The following is a 24,403-nucleotide window of genomic DNA, read 5'->3' on the forward strand; positions in this document are numbered from 1 at the left end:
TTTTATTATAGGTTGGACCTAGACCAGGGAGACACCCACACACATATGTATATAACAACTACTGGTAAGAAGTGGGAACTACAAATATCCTCTTAAAATGGACACAAACCCTAACTAAAAGGAGTTGATGGCTTGACCACCCACTGCGTCTTGTCCAAAGGGCACAGAATAAACTGAGGTGCGGCACTTCAGGCTGTTGACCACATTTTGAGTCTTTCAGTTAGGCTCTCTCTGTGGAAACGGAGAGCACATAGCTTGGTGTGTGCTAAACAAAGCCAGTTTTCTCATCTTCCCCCAGAGCGGGTTCTGAGTATCTCTGTGCTTGCTGCACAGGAGCCTCAGACAGCTGCACCTCCTCAGAAGGGAAAGCAGCCCTGCAAATGGCCACCTTTGCCCTGCATTGTAACTCTGATGGTTATCACTGCAGATGGCCTAAGGAGGGCCAGGCCACGTGTCTTCTGGGGCACACGGGGAAGAAGATGGATGGTTGTCTGTGAATGACTGGACAATACCGAGCGCCTCACATCTGACTTCACATGCGGGCACTCTGCCGTGGGCTTTACAGCTTAGTTTCATAGAATCACAGTGAGAGCTGGATAAGCAATCAACTTCGACTGTCTTCTCAGTTCTTCTTTGCTTGTTTTGTTTTTCAAGGCGGGGTTTCTCTGTGTGTAGTCCTGGATGGCCTTGAACTCACAGAGATCCGCCTGCTTCTGCCACCAGAGTGCTGGGATTAAAGGTGTGTGCCACAACTTGTTCTAAATTCTTTACGTGTGTTGCAATCCCAGTAACCCAGTAGAGCTCCGTGAAATAGGTGCTGTTAGCCCCACAGCAACAGGCAGAGTTTAAGTGACTTAAGAACAGTGTTTGAGAGATTAGACTTGACTTGAGCCTCCAGCCTCGGTATTGAGGGCTTAGCCCAGGGCCTCAGGTATCCCTCACCCCCACCCAGGTACTCTACATCAGCCTAGATTGTTGGCTTCTTTTAAATTTAAATTTTGAGAGTCTTGCTAAATCAACCAGACTGGCAGACCTTGAACTTGCAATTCTCCTGCTTCATTTCCTCCCCCTCCCCCCTTTGGGGAATTGCCAGCCAGGCCCAGAATGATTTAAACTTAAGTGGGCAAAGCTAGTTAGTGAGAATACTTGGAGGGCAGACTAGTACCAACACTCCCGCGGTCAGGTTCTTCACATCACAATCAAGTTCAAAATGGTAGGGGTAGAGATCTCAGCGCAGGCTCCACGCACTTCTCTTTCCCATCCGCACCACTGCTCCTTCCACGCTCGGAAGATGAACAGTCCTGCAGACGTGGCCGGAAGGCAGTTATATAAAGGAGCCTCACAGATCCACGGTACGGGCTTTTGGTGCACGGCTGGCTGGGTTAGCGCTCTCAATCTTTCCTCAAACATACCTTAGGCACTCCTATGTGCACAATACTGTTAGCACACCGGTGTGTACTCATCCGGAGAGCAGCAATTCTGAGGCTTCCTGGAAACCCTTGGCAGGAGAGTGTCGGTTTCCTTGGGAGGCCCTCTCTCTTTCTACTTCTCTGGAATTGTTCTATCCCTCAAGGTGGCTGGAGCCGCAAGTTTCCTTCCCTGGAGGTCAAGTAAACTTGAGAACAAAGTGAGAAGCCTCGAGCAGAACCGCCTGGAGGGACGCGACAGGAACTTGGGAGCGCTTGGGATTCAGTCTCCCAGGCCATCTAGTATTTAGGCTGACTTCGTAGATAGAGAAGAGATAATAGAATTTATAGAGCCAGGAGTTCCTAGCCCTTCGGTCACAAAGATCCCAGGCTCCAGTCCTCAATCCTAGAAGGCTCCTAAGCAAAAAAGACCTTTTGGGATGACTGCCTACATTGTCCTCTGACAATGCAAACGTGACAGCTGCCTATCCAACAATCGTTCCGCCTCCGTTCGGCGTAGTTCGTGCCACACAGGCATCTCCTGCGCTATAGTTATGCAACCTCACTCGCAGCGGGAGTTATTTCCTGTGCTGCTGGATGCGCCAGATTCATGTAACCCGCCTACCCCGGGCTTCAATGGAAGCCGTTCTCCATTAACAAGCACTCGGGCTTTCAGAGATGAATGCCTTGCATTGCATGCTGTTTGCGCAGCGAGAATCGCGCCGCGAGGTATTGAAATCAACTCTTTCTACACACACACACACACACACACACACACACACACACATAGTCTTTCTTTCTCTCTGTGCAAGCAGCAAGGGGACTGCAGCAATGCAACTAGAGGGACAGCAGGAGGAGCTCGCTTTGCAGTCCCGGCCTGTAACCCCCACTAACTAGAGATGAACTCATGCCAGTTCCATTCTTTGCAAGGAAAACACAACACACGCGCGCGCGTGCACGCGCACTGAGCAGAACGGAGTGGCCTTCGGATTTCTTCCCCGAACACCCGGCGAAATGCCGCCTGCTTCCACAGACAACCTGGATATTCCAGGCCGAGTAACGGGGAGTTGCGCGTCGCAACAATGCCAGTCCCGGAGCAGCTCAGCTCGGAACTCCCACCCCCGCCCCCTTTCGCGGCGTGCCAAGAGTTTGGAGCGCGCGCACGCACACGCGCGCGGTGCAGCGGTATATCCCTCCGCCGCCCTCCTCGCCCCGCTCCCTCTGCCCGACGATTTGGGAAGCGAGGGGAGGAGGGAACTACTTTTTGGAAACTTGTTATGCTGCCCACGATCTCGAGCTGCAGTGATTCGCCTGCGGGCCGTGGCTTTTAGGTCTCTCCCCTCCCGCCCTGCCACCTCGCCGGAGGCCCCGCGCCGCCCGCTCGCAGCCGCGCCCCACGTCCGCCTTCCCGCCGGCTCCCGCGCGAGCCCCGCCGCCCCAGAAGTCGCGAGGGACTATTTCGCCTGCCTCTCCCGCGGGCGCCCCCGGTTCGCGCGGCGGAAGGAGCGGGCAGCGTGAGAGCTTCCGCCGCCCCCCTCGCGGCTCCCCTCTCGCGGGCGTGAGGAGCGGGCCCGCGGAGCTGTGCTGGTCTCGGCCCTGCTCGCCGCAGCTCGGCGCTGTGCCCTCGGGCTCGGACGGCCGCTTCGCGCCCTGCCCGCCACCCCCAGCTGGAGCGCGTCTGAGGGGAGCCCCTGAGGGCCGACCGGGCGCGCCGCGCGGGCAGCCGGCGGCCAGGCGGGAGATGGTGCGCGGCACCTCGGCGGGACCGCGCCGCCGCCCGCAGCCAGCGCTCGGCTGCCCCCCGCCGGCCCCCGTCGCCCTCCTGTCGTCGCGCCCCTGAGAGAGCAAGCAGCACCGCCTCAGCCGCCGGCCGCGTCCCTTTCCAGCGCCCGCAGCCGCCCGCGCCGTCTCGGCGTCGCACCCGGCCTCGGCGCAGCGAACCGCTGGGGTCGCCACGGCCGCGCTCGCTGCCGCCGCCCCCCTGCGGGGGTGGCCGGGCTGCCCGGCTCGCGGGGCGCCGCTCCCGGTGAGGCGTCCACCATGGTGAGGCCCCCGAGCCGCTGCCCGCGCGCCCCGCCGGCCGCCGCCTGCCGCCCCTCGGTGCCGCCGCTGCCGCTGCTTCCCCGCCTGCTGTTGCTCCTCCATCTCCTGTGCGGATCACGGTGAGGGAAAAATGAGCGAGGAGACGGCGACTTCTGACAACGAGTAAGCGAGCCCTGGCTTGGGTGAACCCCGCGGGCAGCCCCCTCCCCCAGCCCGTCCGGCCCGGGAGGTGATAGATGCCCGATGTGTCGGGCCGGGCTCTTTAGTGGCAGCACCCCCTTTCCAGCTTTGCGTTCCCCTCCCTGCTTGGGGGAAAGGCTCTCGAGTGCCGAGCAGAGGCGTTGTAGCCATCGGACGTCCCCGAGTCATGTGGGTGGCTCAAAGTGGAGTAGAAACTACCCTTTGCCTGCCCTTCGCTCCGGCAACCCCCCCCCCCCCCCAATACCTTGACCATCCAGCCATCCTCCCTTCTCAGCTCTTTCGCTCGGAAACTAATGTGTGGGCGCACCTCCTGCCGCAAACTGCTCTTGAATCCTAATTCGATGACTCAATGACTCTTAAATGCCGATTAAGCCTTCGCCCCCTGCCCCACTTTTTAAACTTCTGACCTATACTATTCTAGTTAAAAAAAAATGGTTAAGGAAACATTTTAAGAATTAAAGAGGATTAAGGACACCTGGAGTGTGGGCGATGTTGAGCTTTTTTTTTTTTTTAACCTTTGCGAATATTGAACCCGTCTTCATCAAGAACAATTGAGAATTTTGAGTGCTAGTGTCTGGCTTTCGTCTGCGATAAAGCCCCGTTTCCATTGCCGAACGCGTTGGTGACTTCATCTCAAGCATTCCATGACTTTACGTTTTTTTTGCTTATTTGGACTGTCCTTATGTTTTCGAAACGAAGCGCTGTGCCTTTTAAATATTTTGCTTTAACCTAGCAGCCACTTGGAGGAATAATGGTGCGGCAAGATTTTCCTGTTGAGCAGAGAGTTAATTTGGGGCAGAATATTGGCGTCTGTTGTTCTTGTAATTGAGTTCAAGTTTTGTTTGTTTCTTGGAGGGTTATGAAGAGTTAAATGAGGATGCATTCCTTTAAATAAAGTGCATTCCTCAAGTCAGACCTCCTCGAGAAGGCTTTAGAGGCCAGTGCCGAAGCCCGCTCAACGTAAACTAGCTAGAAAAATGCCAAGCTGCGTTCTCCCCCCCCCCCCTCTTCGAAAAGCACAGACTGAGGAGCGGGTGTGGAAGGCGGTGGACTGCTGCAGTCAGTACAGTCTAGAAGCAGAAGTGGCCGCCATGTTCTCTCTTTTTGTGAATCGCCCTCATTTGCATAGCACACTTCATTCATAAAAAAAAATAATTAAACATCCATCACCTTGGACAACTTGAAAGGGTTTCCTAAGAAAAACATTCGAAGCTTGTTTCTCTTTATGTAGATTTTTGAGTTCAGGAAGTGAGGAGATTAGAAGTTTTAGATTAAATTTTAGAACAGACGCACACACAAACAACTACCCCAGTTCTCAGAATGTTGACACAGTTATGTGGGAAATATCAGTTCGGGGAGGTGCTGGGATCACGTGACCGCCTCCATTCATAAAATACCTGGCTGTCCATTCACAGTGCAGTACACTGTCACTGCCTTCCGCAGACTAGACCTATTTTGAGCGAGATCAAGACGCCTGTCTGAGATAGTACTGGGTTAGGAGAAAAACTGCGGAAATGCTGAAGGGAATGACGGGAACTTTTATTAGTATCTTGGAAGAAAGCAGCTGTGATAAAATCTTCAGATCTATTTTAGAGATGGGGAAAGATGTCTTACCAGTTTAGTAGTTTAGGGAGTAGTATTATTGCCTTGCTGCGAATGAAGAAGAAATGATGGGATGTGGACTAGTGCAGACATGTAATAGATTGTTTCAAAACGGGCCTTTTTTGGGTACTATAGTAAGTTGAAAGGGCAAGTGTGTGAGAGAGATCTCAGTGGGTGGAACCTTTGTTACACTAAAATGAAAAATATTTCTGATGGTTTTAATCCTCAAGATATTGATGTTTTGTAAGTAAAATATATTCAGCAATAATATTGATGTTTTGAAATAACAATTTGGAAATTATTCATCCAGATTTTTTTTTTTTTTTTTTTTTTTTTTTTGGTTTTTCGAGACAGGGTTTCTCTGTGGTTTTGGAGCCTGTCCTGGAACTAGCTCTTGTAGACCAGGCTGGTCTCGAACATTCATCCAGATTTTTAAATTTGTTTTCAGAAATACATCCTGCCTTATTAATACATTGCTCCCCAGGAACTTTGTTATATTAGTTTGGGTAGGAAAAGAGTAATCTATTTTAGCATGTATAATCCACTAAAAGGTTCTTCATAGGGCAAAAAAAAAATTTTTTTTATGTTAGAAAATGGTAATCATTGCTGGTAGACCTGACATTGTTTACTTGTGCCTTAGCTCAACCACAAAGTGGTTTTCTTGGAATGTTGATTTTAATCTGATCATTTGTATATCTCATCTTTAACGTAGGAGGTGAAGTTTTGAAATGGAAATTCATTAATTGTAATCATACATTATGAAGAAGCAAGAAATAAAGCAACGCCCACAAGGACTTAGGTGTATAGTTTGTGGGCCTGTATTATTTTTTCATTTGTTCTTTAAACCATAGTTCATAGGGATTTAATTACAGTAGAATTTAAGACTTTATTTTTCTTTGTTTTTAACCTTTTAAAGAAGGTGAAAATTACCAATTCCTTGAAGTGTTTTAACCTTTTAAAATTGGTAGTCATTGTGCTGAAATATAGTAATGCCTTTTAGAATGCTCTTCTGAAAAACATTATTTGAATTTAGACTTTTTAAACAGAGATAGCTAACTGAAGTGGTTTCATATCTAATCAAGAGTTAGTGGGAGATTTGCTAAGTAAAAGGCTTCATGTTAACAGTGACAGGTCAGATGAGGAAATGAATGGGAGGGGTCGGAGCCTGTTTCACATTCCTGTTTAAAAAATGAGGTGGCCCAACTGCTGAAGGCACTTTGCACCATTTAGCCTAGTGGTCTGAGTTCTGGCACTTCCATGGTGGAGCCTGCTCCCACAAGTTGTCCTCTGACCTATATGCCACCTGTGTGCCCAATGCAGTCACACTAATAAATGTAATAAAAGAATTTTTTAATCTGAGTTTTCAAAAGGCAGTAAATGTACTCTAGGGTAAACTGCTTTAAGCCTCGAGTAAAAGAGCTGCCATACATGATTTTATTTTCAAAGAATATTTCATTTTACAGAAATTGATACCTAGATATATGTTTTTCATTTGCAAAAACCAATAGTCCAGTAGATAAAGATGTACCTTATTGTATATAATGAATTAGCCTTTTAAATAGAATTTTGAACATTTAAGGACATGTGATGTGATAGCTAAGGGCCTTTGTAACTTGTGTTGAGTGACTACCATACTACATGCCCTTTGCCAGTTGGGCCAAAGTACTTGGAGGGAGGAGTGAAGTAGCTGAAAAACCAAGAATTTTGTTTATTGTGCTTAAATAAGCCAGAACCACCTGCCATGTCAGTATACTAGGCTTTTTAATACCAAGTTGGGATTATAGTAATTTTAGAGGAGGTTAATTAGAATTGAGGTAAGTCTGGGTTAGAACCATTTCTCCTGCCAATGTACCTCACAGTAGGAGCATGTGAGTATATGAATTTTTCATTTGTTGTGTGTGTGTATCTATGCATACATTATATACATATATTTAGAAAATATTCTAGAACCGAATGGAAAGAAACATGGGGAAGCTGTGTGTCAGTTATTCAGGGAATGTATGTTTATGTAGATATTATGGACACATAATATAAAATTTGCTTGGAGTTCAATTGAGCTCAATACTAGCTTACATGTTTCAGCTTTATTCCTCCTATTTGATGCAAAGCTTTCTGGTCTTGGGTTGTCTGTTTTAACCTATATGCTATCATGCTCAAAATAATTTTTCAAAAAAGAAACTCGTGGAAACAATTTCACTCCAGGAGACTCAATTGTGCCATGCTCTCCAACATTCTGTCCTCCTGTGTTGTGTACTAGATCCATACTTAAGTTAGATTTTAAGTTATAATGTAATCATTTACTCATTTCCATGTCTGTTATCGCCCCTTACTTCATAATGCTCATTATACACGTTGAGTGTGTGTATTTGTGTGTGTGTGTGATTTTATACATTTGGGGTCATTTAATTTAATTAGAAAATAGACTGAGTGATTATGGGAAAATTATTGTTATCTTTTAAAGAAGATTTACCCTTTTATTTCCCAAGGCCAAAATTGACTTCATTTTTGACATGTTAGATTTCCTCAAGTTCTAGAAATAATAGTTAGGACCTAAAACTATCCTAGATACTTCTGGAGTAATCATTGTGTTGGCCTCTGAGCTATTCACTCTATCAACAAAAAGGTAGTCATTTATCTATTAGTTTCAAAGATTTGAAAGTTTCTTTCTTTTGAGGCTTCTACATGGTGCCAAATAATGAGAAACTGGTTAGGAATAAAGAAGTTCATTGATGGGAAAGGGTAGAAATTATAGGTACCCTAATTGTATGCTGCTGCTGGTGACTGAGAAGAATCCAAGGAGAAAGACTGACAGACAACCTTGCTCTGATTAGGGTGACTTGAACTTGCCTAATAGGTCTCACTAATTGTTGGGACCGTTCATACAGAGAGGTCTGCATTTTTTTTTTCAACCTTCTAGAAGAGTTACATTTGGATTAAAACTGACAATTTGCAAAATAGTTTACCCACCCATGCAAAAACAAAAACCAGTTCAGAGATGAGTAATTTATTTGCTGTGCTACCATGAAATAACAAGGACTATAATATTTCATTATGAAACTGCATGCATACTCCTTTACCTGTGAGTTTGATGATATTCATATATTGGATTTTTCACTTCCTGCCAAGTACTGTGAAAAATTCATTGTTTAAGAATTATGTAACATGTTTATATACACACTCACAGACACACACTCTGACCGAAGTGGAGTTTCATAGTGGATACTTATGACAGGTTAATATATGTAAGTAGTTTGCTATGTTTTAATTGTCTTTCTAGAAGGTCACATTTAGTGGCTACTGTATGTTCAATGTATGATAATATTTTGATGTTTACCAATCTAATATTGTTGGAATGTGTTTGTTTTGGGTTTTCCTTTTTTGAACAATATTAAGTTTGACCTTGAATTTTTTTCTTCATCAGTATCTGCTGTTTTTTCCTTGAGATAGTCAATTTTTAACTTCTTATTAAATTACCATACACAAAAGAAAAAATAGGAGATTACTTAGGCTTTGAAATGTCTGTCCGTTTGTCTTTGAGAATTATGTCAGTTTTAAAGCAGAGAGTGAAATTTTGTTCAGACTGTCTTAACGTGCTGGGTGGTAAAGTAGAAATGGTTTGTTTAGAAAAAACAAAAAAATATGGTTTAGGGTATCTAGAATTTTTTTTTAAATACTGCCTTATAAATAGACTTAAGGTGATTATTCAAAAGTCATTTGCATATCTGTTTAACTTTAACTGTCTTATGCACTGTAGTATAACACAAAGAACATTAAACTTGAATTTGGGAGACATTTTTCTTGTGACTAGTTCTCTGGTCAAGGGTGAATGATAGCCTCTCTGGGTCACAGTTGGTAACAGTTTGTGAATGAAGGAGTTTGAACTAAGCATTATGGGCCCTTTTTATGCTAATAGTGTATGATTTGTTCTAATGATATCATTTTGTAGACACACTACTTCACTTGATTTTGCTAATTTTATTATATTATTTTTGACATGTTTAAGTAATTGCTGCCTGAGCATGGTAAAGTAAAAATGAATTTTGAATAAAAAGATAAAAATTTTTGAACAACTGATCTATACATCAGAAAATTTTAAGCTGGGCTTACTAACCATTTTGTTGTCATTGGGAGATGAGGTCCCACTATATAGTTCAGCTTCTTAAATTCAACGAATTTAAATAATCTCCTACATTCAGCTAGTTGGGGATTATAAGGAGGTTAAGCATCCTACCCCGTTAACAGATTAGTTGGAAAGGTGAACAAAAAGCTACTGGGCTTCAGTGCCAACTTGAAGAGTTCCATAAGGAACACATTAACATTATGCTAGTCTCTAAGCTTTGCTTAATGACCAAGAACACACCAGAAAGTCATTGTCACTTGGTTATTTATCAAAACATGTTAATCTAACACATTTATTTAGTTTCAGGAGTTAACACGGGTAAAGTGTTGTATTATTCTCTGGCATTTGGATATTCTATGATCAGATTGGTGTATGTAACTATACCCTTAACAGTCTAGAACTAGTCTTTAGGTCTATGAAATTTATGTCTATGATAATTGGAATGAAAACAATTTTTTTTTTTAAGAGAGAGGCTATGTCTCATAGCCCTGGTTGACCTCCAATTCACAGAGATCTGCCTGCCTTTGCATCTAACAAGCAAAATAATACTAATGTATCATGAACGTTTTCATTCATGTTCTGGGCAAAGATCAAGGAAAGAGTGGGCAAATAAATACAGAACTGGTATTGGGAAGGACTAGTTCTGTATCATTTTTCCTTCATTAAACAACAACAACAACTCACCTGTCTGTAGAAAGTATTTTTCTAGGGCCTGTTAAAACTTCTTTGAGGGGGCTGGAGAGATGGCTCAGAGGTTAAGAGCATTGCGTGCTCTTCCAAAGGACCCGAGTTCGATTCCCAGCAACCACATGGTGGCTTACAACCATCTGTAATGAGGTCTGGTGTCCTCTTCTAGCCTGCAGGCATATATGCAAACAGAATATTGTATAATAATAAGTAAATATTTAAAAAAAAAAAACCTCGGCCTGGAGGGATGCCTCAGCCGTTAAAGGCTAGGCTCACAACCAAAAATATAAGAGTTCGGTTCCCAGCACCCACGGCTGTCCCTCCAGGTATAAAAAAAAATAAAAAATAAAAAAAAAACCTCTTTGAATACATTGTGGAGGTACTTGTAGGTTTGATGCTATTCCTTATTTAGGTGGGAAGGGCCATCTTCCTGGCAGTTTATATCACTGTAAAGGGATCAGAATTGGGGCTATAGCTTAGTGGTACAGTCCTGGGAGAAGTGAGCCTTTTCCGTTTCAGTTATTTTCAAGAGGTAAACACTTGCTTTGCAAGCTGCGATCCAGCTAAGATTTCTTACTGATGAGAAAGATTTGCTAGCCAGAAGTTCACCCTTCTTGGTTTAATCTGTTAGAACTTCAGTTGAACTAACCAAGAATTTGTCAGCTTATGAGTAAACTGTCAGTTTTGGTCATGAGAACTAGCAAAAAATTAATATATTATTAGTCCTGATATATAGCCTGCTATTCTGTGGTAATTTTAATTTGCTAATTCAGAAATAACTTGGATATATAACTATATACTTGGTTTAGGAATTAATTTTAAGTTTATTGATAAATTAAAGTGTTGAATGAGCATAAATCTAGAACTTAAAATCAGGCTTGTTTGATTAACAACATCAACAACAACAAAACCCTAGGTAGAAGTCGAGAATATGTAACAATTAACATTTAATCAATGCATCAAACCAAAATACTGGTCAACTTTGTGTTTTTTTTTTTTTTTTTGTTTTTGTTTTTGTTTTTCGAGACAGGGTTTCTCTGTGGTTTTGGAGCCTGTCCTGGAACTCACTCTGTAGACCAGGCTGGCCTAACTTTGTGTTTTAAAAAGAAAGAGAGTGAATGAAACAGGCTAACCTTTAACCACCCTTTGTTTTCCTTAGCAGTTTTTTTTTTCTAAGTCTTGATACTTCACAAAGAAGCAATCCGCTTTAGTGACCAAAACAATTTACTGATGAGACACACATACTGTATTTCTTTGAGTCTGAACAACCTATATAATGTGTGCTGTCTGTTCTCCAGTGCATATCAAAGGAAAAGGATAGTTGGGTTTGTAATTACTGATTACCTTCCTTCAGTCATTCATAAGTTTAATAGAGGCCCTAGTCTCAGTAGTTTACCCTGAAGCAATACCTGGTTGCAGGAAGAACCTCAAACTGAGATTACCCAAGCACCACCCAAGAACAGACCATCCAAAGGAAATGCCTAACATTCCAACCCTTGTAGATAGGATCACCTGCCGGCACACTCACCAGGACACCCCTAGACAAATGTCAGCCAATCAGGGGTCCTGAGCCTTAGAAACCCCTCACCCCCACATTTACTACTGCTGAGCTTGGGGCTCTCCATTTATTCCAATACAGAGAGCCTGAGTTTGCAAACTTGCATAAAATAAAGGCTCTTTGCTTTTACAAAGGGGACTCGATCTCCTTGTTGGCTTTTGGGGGACTTCACGGATTTGGGCATAACAGTATACAGAATTGGGGCTATAGCTTAGTGGTACAGTGCTTGAGGAAGACACAGATTTTGGCTTCATAGCAGCTACTTGTTCTAATAGATGCCATGGCTGTTAACTTTGCCCTTTTATAAAAGTGAGAAAACTGAGGCTTGTGGAAGTTTAGTCCCATAGTTGGTGAAAAAGGTCTCTGTGCTGGCAAAGGATGGCCTTAGGACAGAGGCAGGAGACTTTGGAATGTAGTGTGATTTCCTACTATTTTTAATATCATAGTTTTACTAGCCATTTCTGAATTGAACAGAGATCTGTAGCATTTCCAGTCTTTCATCACAGAAAAATATATTGGTAACTGTATCATATTATTTATTTATTTATTTGTTATTACTATTTTTTTTGATTTTTCGAGACAGGGTTTCTCCGTAGCTTTTAGTTCCTGTCCTGGAACTAGCTCTTGTAGTCCAGGCTGGCCTGGAACTAGCTCTTGTAGTCCAGGCTGGCCTCGAACTCACAGAGATCCGCCTGCCTCTGCCTCCCGAGTGCTGGGATTAAAGGCATGTGCCACCACCGCCCGCCATATTATTTTTCAATTTATTGAAAATTATGTATTTTACTAAGAAAGCTTGAAGAATAGCTTTTCTAAAATGTAGAAGTGTTACTGAGAAGTAGGTAATTTTAGTTGTTTTGCAAAAAGGCACTAAACTAAGGTTAGTCCTTTTTAGTATGTGTTGAATGTTGATGTTTATAGATTATTTGTATTTCATCTTAGTCAAAAGTTAACCAGTGATTGCTTATATCTGTTTGTGTGCTCATATAAATCTTTAGTCTATAGTAGACCAGCATAGTACACTTGCTACTTATAGTCTTTTGATACATATTGTCAGTTACTAATGATTAAACTGTCCATGTCTTGGAATGTACTTTGGAGATTCTTGACACGTAAAACAGACAAGCTGATAAGGTAATTAATGTCAAAACACATTTGTGGCATGATGATCTAGCAAAAGGACAATTTGTTTTGTTTTGTTTTTTTTAATTATTATGTATACAACATTCTGCTTCCATGTATGCCCGCATGCCAGAAGAGGGCGCCAGATCTCATTACAGATGGTTGTGAGCCACCATGTGGTTGCTGGGAATTGAACTCAGGACCTCTGGAAGGGCAGCCAGTGCTCTTAACCACTGAGCCATCTCTCCAGGCTGCAAAAGGACAATTTGATTGGTAAGAAGGAAAAACCCTCTTGTGCCATTGGTTTGCCCTGGGATAGTTACTATTTATTGTGGGGTGTTTTGATTGGACTGTGACTCTCCAGACTGTCAATAAAATTTACCTTGAATTGGGGCAGAGCCAGCAACTAGCTGACCAGAATAAACCATAGAGAAGCCAGGAATTTGGAGAGAGAAGACCCATGGGAAGAAAAGGGCGGGGCTAGGGTTTGAACTTCCTTTTGGTTCTGGGACAAGGAAAGAGTCTCTTGCCTTTCTAGCAGGTTTTCACCACATCTGACTTCTGAGTCTTTGTTGGTAAATAAAACCTACATATTGTGGTTCTGGGACGGGGGAAGCCCACTAGGTCTTGTACTGTGGTGTTGCAGAAAATAATTAAAATATTAGTAGATGGATGTGCAATCACTAAGTTGACAGAAAAACATCAACTGTTAAGTTTGGCTTCTGCTTGGGGAAACAAAAAAGGGGTTATTTAACATGAGAAGTGGTTTTTTTTTTTTTTTTTTATTGGTTGGGTCTCCTGTTGTCCAGATATTTGAATTTCTCCTGTAGCAGGGAATGACTTTGAACAACTGATCCTTCCCTCTCTGTCTTCTGAATGTTGGGATTATATAGATATGAGACATCACTCTTGAAGAGGTTCTAACTTTTTTTTTTTTTTTTTGGATTTTCGAGACAGGGTTTCTCTGTAGCCTTTTGGTTCCTGTCCTGGAACTAGCTCTTGTAGATCAGGCTGGCCTCGAACTCACAGAGATCCTCCTGCCTCTGCCTCCCGAGTGCTGGGATTAAAGGCATGCGCCACTTTTACAAATATTTTATTCTAAAGTAAGCCCCAGTAAATGTTATCACTTTGATTAGTAGCTAACATGGATCAAATCAGAAGTTTTAGTATGTGAGACATGCATTGTCTTGTTTTATTCTTTACCAAAGCAGGTTATACTTAACCCTCAGTCCTTGTTAGGTGTTCAAAACTGGATTAATCATTTCTTGTTTCATACTGTTATTATTGGCACTTGTATAGACTCTGTAGTCCTATTTTTTAAATATTTGATTAATAACTGTCGAATATGATCACCACCTAGCATATTTAAACATTTTTAACATGCTGTTTTAAATTCATTGGTATTGCCATGTAATACTTCTTTTGTTAACACACTGTGTTTTCTTTCCTAGGGCTATTTGAGTTGTTTCCAAATATTTACTGTCATGAATGTTTGTGTTCCTGGTACATATTTGCTAAGTGTTCTCTTGGGATAAATGTAGGAATATATTTGGATATAAAGTTAGAGTGACTTTTGAAGTCTGAATCAATGCTCCCTCTAAAAACAACAAAAACTACCAAATTGTTCCTCCCCATAGTTCCAGTTTATTCTACTACTCTTTTGCTGTCTTGAATATCAGATAATGAATTTCAGTAAAATGTCCTAGAGTGTTTACATGTGCCAGATACTGAATTGAGTTAGTGAATTAATTTACATATTTAATGAATTTGTTTACTGCAACAACCCTATGGTGTAGGTATAGTTAAGTCCATTTTATAGATGAGAAAATTGAAACCTGGTCAGGTAAGGCTGATAAATGATAGTTGGGATTTAGACTTGGTTAGGTCAGCAAGCAGACTCTGGTTTCCTTCCTGTTATATTTTCCCTTTCTCCAAATTACTGAAGTTATGTTTCCTAATCTCTTTGTCTTTTCACTTGCTTCCACTCATCTCTTGGCCTTTATGTATTCATGATAGCGAGTGCTGGTGGTTCATTATGTTCATATAGTAGTAAGCATTGTCTGATATGTAATCTTTTGAAAACATATTTTTAGAATCGCAGTTTCCCCAAATGATATAATGAGTAAGATTGCTCTGATGATTTCTAGCTCAGTGGTTTTAATTGTTTTGTAATTTGACTTAGTCTCCTGTTCATTACATCATTAGTTTCAAGATTTGTTTTACTTTGCCTTTTTTAATTATAAAGTTGTGAAACAGTTGAATAAGACTTACATTCTACTATATAATTTTATTTGCAGTTAATTACTTTCATGGGCTATTTAGGTAACTGAAAAATCTAAAATGATTTACACACATATGCATTGTTCTATAGTTAGAAATTATAAAAGCCAACTTGGAGTCGACTTGAAATGCACTAACCCCCAGACAAGCTGTCTACACACCTGCAGCCGGACTGCTTCGTTAACATTCTTGGTTGTTCCTTTGAGGTTGAAGACGGTTGTCTGTATGATATTCTGGGTGCAGAGTCGATAATTGCAAATTGTATTGTATTGCTGTTTGTTTGCTTTGTTTCTCTCTTCCCTTTTTAATTTTAATTTTTTATTTGTATGCCTGTGTATGGGTGCTCACTGAGGTTCAGAAGGAGGTGGATCTCCTCTAGCTGGAGTAATAGATGAGCTGCCTATTGACATGGGTGCTGGGAGCCAAACTCCAATCCTCTCCAAGAGCAGCAAATAATCTTAATCACTGAACCGTCTCTTCAGCACCAGATTCTTGTTTGTTAATTTGTTAAGTAATTATTTCAAAATGATAAATGATGGTGTTAGAAGAATTTACTTTATTACTAAATGGCAAGATGCTTGAACCCAGTAATAAATGATTATCTATGCTGTGTATGATAATCTAAATGTCAGTAACATTAAAGTATTCAGGTCATATAAAAAAGAGTTTAGGTCTTCTTCAGTAAGGAAGTGTCCTTCAATTAAAAGCCATTATGTAAGTCCTCCATATCTTAGAGCTCACTAAATATTTCAGCACAGGAGACCCAAAGAGCTTAATCATTCATGGACATTAGAATGGTGGGCTGGCATGGTTGTATCAGGCAGACAGATGGAAATGAGGATGCTGTAGCACTTATTAGTCAGATCCAGTTCATCTTCCACATTGTTTACTGCTTCTAGGGTTGGCACAGTCATTATTGTGGATACTGAATGTGGTAACACAGCAAACATTTATTGAGCATTATCAAATACTGGTGGAAGTAGAAGTGCTAATGTTTTTGACGTATACTATGTTCCAGGTGTAAGTATTGGGGGTATGGAAGAATAGAGCCTGGGTCATTCTCTCAGACAATTCTTTTCAGTTATTAGAAATAAATACTAGCTCTTTGTACTGTAGGACTTGGATAATGATTTAACTCTGGGGGCAGTATATTTTCCTCCAAGATGAGAAAAAGTGTTGAAATAAAATCATTTATAAGAGACATTTTTTCATGTGCACTCACCTTTACATTTCTGAAGTCTTATGATTTATGTAGCTACAATCTTTGCTGACTGATTTATCTTGAAGTTCATACGGCAGGATAAATGTTATCTTGCTTAAAGGTTAAAGACTTAGTGTTGATTATGGCTTAGAACAAAAGATCAAATGAGTACTGTGGAAGTAGTCTTTTTGCACCTTTATATTTTATATGTTGTGGGTGAAACAGTATGAGTAATAGCTCAGGTATTTTATACACACACACACACACACACACACACACACACTGGTACTTGTCTGGTACTCCTTCACTAGAAAGAGCTTTGAAGTGAATAATTTGTAATTGTTGATATATGACAGTATTAGCCCAGTTGGGCCAGCATTTAATGTAAACGTAGGAGATGGGCTGCTCTAACAGTTATGCTCCAGAAAGCTCCATCGATTGGAAGACAAAAGGTTATTTGAGGTGAAGAACAGGTTTGGCGTTGCAAACTCCTAATCATTGGCCATGAACAGTCTGAACTGTATTTATTTCTCCCTTTCCATTCAGATGGGTAAAAGGTGAAGGTAGAAACATTGAAGAGATGAGGTAAATATACTCGTCTGTCGTTCTCTTGTCCATCTACGTATTCTTGAGAGTTGATTTTTTTTTTTGTTTTTATTTTTATTTTCTGAGACAGAGTTTCTCTCTAGTTTTGGAGCCTGTCCTGGAACTAGCTCTTTTTTTTTTTTTTTTTTTTTTTCGAGACAGTGTTTCTCTGTGGTTTTGGAGCCTGTCCTGGAACTAGCTCTTGTAGACCAGGCTGGTCTCGAACTCACAGAGATCCGCCTGCCTCTGCCTCCCGAGTGCTGGGATTAAAGGCGTGCGCCACCACCGCCCGGCTCTTTTTTGGTTTTTTTGAGACAGGATTTCTTTGTAGTTTTTGGAGGCTGTCCTGGAACTAGCTCTTGTAGATCAGGCTGACCTCGAACTCACAGAGATCTGCATGCCTCTGCCTCCTGAGTACTGGGTTTAAAGGTGTGCCCACCACCGCCCAGCCTCGGGGGTTGATTTTTGTCTTAGAGGACAGAGCTGTTGGAAGATAGTTGGCATTTACTGGTCATTATAGCTACTCATATTGCTGTTTTGCTTCATAAAAGTCTTATATTTTTGTATCTTATGTTCAGTGACAAAGCTGATACTTAAAAACCAATTTTTTTCTCTCTTTAAATTTGGAATCCAAATACTCTTTGATCCCCTTGGCTTAGGCCTAGAATTCTAAGTTGACAGTGCAGTTTGTTCCCATAGACTTTAAGGTGTATTTGGGTAACCGCAGAGACCAAGTGTCTGCTTCTTGCAGCATCAGAATCTCAAAGTAGTTCTGTAAAGTTGGGGGAAAACTATCTTTTTGAAATATATTAGACCTTAAAAAGTAGGGATCAGTTTACAAAGAATATACACAAACCTTAAGTCAGTATCCCAAAATCTTGCATAGTTAACACATAGATAATATTGTTCACTGCCACTATTTACTAGTACTGTACGGTTCCCTAATTCAGGATGTAGTCCGTGCTTGTATACTTAGTCTCCTGTGATCTGAAATAGCTCTTTAATTTCTCTTTATATTTTGACACTGGCTGAAGAGTACTGGGCAGGTATTTGCACAATGTTCCTTAACTCAAGGTGTGCATTTTGGCAACAGTACCATGTTAGAGAGTTGTAGTGGTGCATTTAGTCAGGAGGTTGGTGAGCCCAACTGAAAATTTGTCTAAGATGCTTGCCATGTTTCTTAACTGTTTTTAAAAAATGTTTCTTAACATTTTTTCTAATAAGCAGCTTCTGAGTAGATTTCTGTGGCCTAGAAAATACTGTTTTCTTGCACATATCTATCCACTACCTTATCATTTGTTGGTAATTCTTACCTGCACGATTTACAGTGATGTTTGCCCACGATTTTTCTATGACCATGGTTTCTCTCACTTTTAGTAAGTTGGTATTTGGTAGAAGGGTGTCTCTTCTCATATACATACTTATATTAGTATGACTTTTGGCCCACTGTCAGTATTTTTATGCTTTTTTCCTGGACTTGGCTACTGGAAGCACCAGCGTGTGGACCCTTTGACAACTGTTCATTTTGGGGGACCTCTGTTGTGGTATCACAGATGTACTGGACTCGGTGCACACTTTGCTTGTCCTCGCTTTGGAGTCACCATTTTTCTTAGGCGCACTGGTTCTTTTTATTGGAGATTTATTTGTATTTAAAAACTTTCCCGGGGTCTGGAGAGATGGCTCAGTGATTAAGAGCATTGCCTGCTCTTCCAAAGATCCTGAGTTCAACTCCTGGCAACCACATGGTGGCTCACAACCATCTGTAATGAGGTCTGGTGCCCTCTTCTGGCCTGCAGACATACACACAGAATATTTATTGTATACATAATAAGTAAATAAATATTTAAAAAAAACCCTTTCCAGCTCTACTCATTAGCTTTGGAGTAAGGTCCGTAGTATTATTTAGCTTACACTACAGATGGAGAAAGCCAAGCTGAAGTTAAAGAATTCCTCATAAAATCCAGATAAAGTATTAAGATTTGAGATATGAACTTAGACCTCCTCTGTTCAAAGATAGGGTTTGTTCTATTTAACTAACTACTTAGATATTGTATTCCTTCCTTTCATTTACCTACTTTTCTGTCTTTTCATTTCCTTCCTTCCTTTCTTTTTTTTGGGTACAGTCTTGCTGTCCGACCCTGGCTATCTTGGAACTAACTACGTAGACCAGACTGTTGTTGAACTCAAGAGATCTATCTGCGTTCACTTCCCAAGTGCTGAGATGAAAGACCTGCTCCACCACTCCCAGCTTCACATTTGCTTTATTATTAATTTTGCTTTTCACCTTTTCTGGACACAATCTAATTAAAATATATCAAAATTTATTTGCTAATAATACAGCTTTTTCGTATCAGAACATAGCCACTGCAATTTTATACATATTTACATGCTTGCTATAAGTAAGGCATTAGTAGTTTTTTGGACTGTGCATGTACATGTTGGAGACACTGCTGTAAATTTTTTATTTACTATGCCATTTTCCTCTTAAGTATGTGCTTTTGTACAGGTGGGTGGTGTGATGATTGTTACTATTTTATTTTCTATGCTCTTAGGTAGCTTAGGATCTTTATGTAATGTGTAAATACAATACACTGCTAGACTTACTTTCATTTTTGCATTTACCTATACCCTATTTAGTGTCCTGTCATTTCATAGGTGTTATAATATAGCCTTGTTAAATATTTGTAAGCGTTTTTTTGTTTGTTGCTTAATTCTCACTGTTTATCCAATACTGTTTTAAATTTCAGTGATTTGTCAAAGATAGGACATTTCAGTAAAAGGTGCATTTAAATTTATTTTTACACCATCTGCTGTGAAGTACTAGCTCTGTTGTCAGACTTTCTGACTATCCCTTCTAAGGTTGAGTTTCTGTTTAAATATTTATTTATTTAGTTAGTTATATGGCTTGCACTTTTGATTTATTCTTTCTCAGCTTTTACTTGATTCAAAGAACAGTGGAGTTTATCATTAAATGATCTTTTCTCAGAATAACTTTTATGAGGCATTCTTCTGGCCAACATCTACAAAACTTTTTTTGTTGTTACTTTTTGTAGTAGTAGGCTGATGCTTGCTGACCTTTTTTGAGCACAATTGCTGATATTTTATAGTCTGTCTGCACACACAAGAAAGTATGCATAACATCTTTATTTGTGCTTCTATATTAAAGGAAGGAAATACATTATGTTTCTGGTAATAAATCATACAGAAAAATGCTTGATAGTAATTTTAAAATGAAATCCTGTATGAAGAGGGGTAAAGTACAACTGTATGGTTAAATTTAATCACTAGTAGTAAAACAGATCTGGAAACAAAAGTTCATCTTTGTAGTTAGAGAACTCTTAGGGAATTTTCATCTTGTGTATATCACAGTTAGATTAACATGTAAATGTATGCACCATCTATTTGTTTTTCACTATCTTAGTGAATCTTAATAAACCCTGTCTCCCGAGATCTTCCATTGGTCAGAGCAGTTTTGATTCAAAGTAGCAATAATCAAGTCCAGCCCAGAGGAACCAGTCACAAAGCATGTGTCTTCACATAGATAGCACCAGAATGTTGGCTTTCTGTTGAAATTATTACTGGTGGCAGTAATTCATCATCACAAGTATAAATACTAACAAGTTCCTAGTGTAGAGTAACCTCTAAGTAACACATGCTAAACATACCAGGTAATTTACAGGTCCTCGCTGTTTCACAGAAGTGAGGAAATTTGGACTGGAAAAGGATTTTTATTAAATAGGACTGTCATAGTTAGGGTTTCTATGCCTATGATGAAACATTATGACCATAAATAACTTGGGGAGAAAAGAGTTTGTTTTGATTACATTTCCATTTTAAAGTACATCATTAAGGGAAGTCAGGGCAGGAACTCAAGGCAGAGCCAGGAACCTGGAGGCAGGAACTGATGCAGAGGTCATGGAGAAGTTGCTTGCTCTCCATGGCTTGTTCATCTTGCTTTACTATAGCATTCAGAACCCTCTGGCAAGGGGTACCATCACACACAGTGAGCTGGGCCCTCACAAAATCAATCAAGAAATTGTCTGACAGACTTGCCTGTAGACCAGTTCTGTAGCAGCACTTTTTTTTTTCTTTTCAATTTAGATGTCTTCTTCCCAGATGACCATATTTGGTGCCAAGTTGACCTAAAAACTAGCTAATTCAAAGACCGTATTATTTAAATAAATGACTATACTAAAGCTTGGAATTATAAGATACTTAGCTCAAACTATTATGGTTGTATTGTGTCTGCCTCTGTAGAAAGTTTGTCTTCATTACTGTCAGTTCAGTGTCCCCGCTGAAAAATGGCACCTCCCCCTCCCCAATAAAAGTGGTGACTTTTCTTTGGGGTCTTTCACCTTAAACTGCCTAGCCAGTTTCTACCTTCCGTTTTCATGAATATGTTATCTGTGATGACCCTAAAATAATTTATTTTGGGGAAATCATCATCTCCTTTGTTTTTAGGGATAGATCATAGATACTAGTAGTCAGCCCTGGAAAATATGGTACCTATTCTTACATTCCTGCCATAGATCCATGATTCAGTCTTTTGTAAAAGCACTATTTCGGTGCTCCTGGTAGCTAGGTAGGATCTTGGCAAGAAGTAGAGTTCTCAAGTAGCAGGGAGTGAGATGCTTTTGTGTTTTGAAGTTTTTAAACAGAAAAATGCGAAGATAATAAAACGTTTATATCCTTATTACCCAGAGACTCACTATCCCCATCTTTGACCCAGCTTTTAATCTAAATGTCTTACTGTCTTTGTGGTAGTGATTACAACTGAGTTGGGCTGTCAAGTCTATCTTTTCCAGAGACATGGAAGTGATGAAAATTACATGATTTCCTCTTGAGGGGTTATTTAGGATTTGGGGTTAGCAATGTGTCTACCCAGTTAGTCTGTGTGTAGGCCTGCAAACTCCATTTCCCTCGCATAATCCAAAATGACTGTTGGCAAAACCAAATGATTTAGAATAATCCAATGCTCACTTTTTGTCTTACAAGTAAAGGATACATTTGGATTGTGAATTTGTAACAGAAGTGGTGGTTTCCATTGGTAATGAAGCTTCTCTGGGAGGTAGAGGAATGGACAGAGCTTATTTTGACAGCCAGGGAACCACTGGAACTCCGAACAGACACAGCACATTCTCATGTTTGAGAAACTCCTGTGTGTTCTTATAGGACAGACTTATGACACTAGTTTCGTCATTCATGCATTACATGTTCAAAAATGGATGATCAGAACATCCTTGGACTGAGAATTTAGTATTATAAAAAGTAAAATTCACCTCTGGTCACTTTAAAGGTGTGGGCTGTATCAGTTTCCTCCTAGGTCACCTTGAAAATTTCAGACAGGGTCTTGTCTGGTCATACAAAAAAAAAAAACCCTTTTGAAGTAGATTTACAGTCATCTATGGATCTGAAACTATTTTTTCCTGGAAGGTTAAATAAATGATTGTCTTGGAAAGTACTGGCCATAGCCTTCTAAGAAACTATATTGACTTTAATTTAGGGAGTGTAATAGAGAACCAATGATGTCCCAAAGAGAATGTGAATTGTTTTAGAATGTGCCTACTCTATCATCTAACATCTTTATCTCAAGTCTTACTAGTTATTCTTTCCTGATACACACATAACAGTTATGGTAAGTCTAATCCATCAGTGTGATATTCAGAAAATAGATTAGATGAGGACAAGTTGTAGGAACTGGTCAGGTGGGGCTTTGAGGAAACTTAGTGAACTAGCTCCAAATAATAGGAGTCTCATGATGCTTTTCACTTGGTAAGCATGAATCACACTCTGTTCCTGGGCGTAAAAGTAGAATGAGCAGGTGAAAGTTTAAGGGAAAAGAGCAGACTTTTGTTCTATGTTTAGAGACAAAAGCTAAGTTCCTAATGTGGTTTGTCTGAGGGTGGAATGGATTGTCTTAGGAACTCGGAAGTCACCATATTTTCCAAGTGAGAGAGAAAATTGATCATCTGATTTTTTTTTTTCCCCCCAAAATGAAGTACTGTGTTTTATGTCAAGTTGGTCTAGTTCTTTGAGGTTCCTTATAATTGCTTAGGGTCCAGGCTTTTAGCCCTCTATACTTTATGTGCTGCTCTGTTTCTTCAGTTTTTCACTCTCTGAAAAAATGTACGCTTGTATAAAAATGTAACGATGCTTAGCTTTAGAGAAATACTCCGCAGCTTGAGATTTATAAATGGAGAAAAAATAATTGACCTTCATTAGTTATTTCTGACAAAGCAGTATGCATGTTTGGTTTGTGCCATAGAAATTGCCCACAGGCTTTTTTGTTTGTTTTTGATTTTGGAGGTGGGGAATGAGTTTGCGTGTGCTGTAGAGGTTATAGTGTCCAGTGTCTTTTTTTGACCACTCTCCACTTTATCACTGAGACAGGGTCTTTTGCTGAACCCCAAACTCACCCCTTCAGCTCGTCAGGTTAGCTAGGCAGCCAGTTTGTTCCAGGGATCCTGTCACTACCTCTGAAGTGTTGTGATTACAGATGTGCCCCAACGTCTGCCTGGCATTCACATGGGTACCTGGGATCCAAATTGTATTCCTCTTGTTTGCAGGCTTGTGCAGCAAACGTTTAGCCATTGATGAGGCAGCAAGTATCAGTTCTTCATGTCGCTCAGGGGCAGGAGAAACAGCCTGTGCTTAGCATATGTGGGCCCAGGGTTCAAACTCACATGATTTTTTTTTTTGTGCATGCTTTTTCTGTGGATAGAAAAACTTTCACTTATTTTAAGAAATCAACTTGGCATTTTTTAAATTGTCATAATCTGGTGGGCATCAGCATTACTGTATCCATAATGCTTCACAACGTATTCACACAATCTATAAATACAACTAAGGAATGCGCTAAAAAATCCTTATGCAGATGTAGAAGCCGTGATTAATATCCTTGATTCATTCCAGTTTTGTTTGATATAAAAACTGCTGACCTAAATAGATAAATAGTAATAGAATGGTTTGAGTTCATAGGTCTTGAAGATACTCAGAATGAGTTATCTGTGTCTTTTGGTTGGTAGCTTTGGAAAATGTGTTCTGTATGCCTTTAGTGTAATCTTTGACTTATAAAGACCCCCGAAATGAAACGTTGATAGACTAAGTGAATGTTTTTCCCCCCAGTGATGGCTTTTTTTTTTTTCACATGCCTTTTTCTGTGTAAGAACCATGGTTTGACGATATTCAAGTGCTTCACTGTCAAGGGAATCAATGAGGCTGATTTGAAGCCAGCATTGATCCTTGATACAAAAATTCTGGTAGCATCTAGTATATTCTGTGAACTTGGTGAGTAGCTGAACATTAAGGGGTTAATGAGACGTTCAAGGCAACTGTGAGAGTGATAAACACATGGAGATGAATGTCTGTGTGGTACAATCACATGTATTTGAGGTGGTGATGTTTGGGGGCCTGATTATGGAATTTTTTTTTCTATAGGTGCTATATGCCTACACTTAACACTAGTAAAACTGCAGATAATAGAGAGTATCCACCCCTTCCAAAGATTACTTCCTTAAATAAAGCCTCCTTTCTAGGCGCATCTAATTAAGGCACAGAGCAGAACCAAGAGGTCAGGGATTTAAATTCTTGCTCCAGCTCTT

At 40.6% G+C, this 24,403-nt stretch overlaps 1 protein-coding gene across 1 annotated transcript in view; it reads left to right on the plus strand.

Moving 5' to 3' along the window:
- Positions 1-2,593: 2,593 nt before the first annotated feature.
- Positions 2,594-24,403, plus strand: part of Spred1 (sprouty related EVH1 domain containing 1) — a 76,569-nt gene continuing 54,759 nt past the window's right edge. Inside the window, exon 1 of the mRNA XM_041678801.1 lies at positions 2,594-3,611. Coding sequence (XP_041534735.1) covers positions 3,580-3,611 — 32 coding nt within the window. The 5' untranslated portion in view covers positions 2,594-3,579. The remainder of the gene's footprint in view (positions 3,612-24,403) is intronic.

The sequence above is a fragment of the Microtus oregoni genome, unplaced genomic scaffold, assembly GCF_018167655.1.
Source record: "Microtus oregoni isolate MIOR12 unplaced genomic scaffold, Mior012 000031F_ref0000149, whole genome shotgun sequence".
Classification (NCBI taxonomy): domain Eukaryota; kingdom Metazoa; phylum Chordata; class Mammalia; order Rodentia; family Cricetidae; genus Microtus; species Microtus oregoni.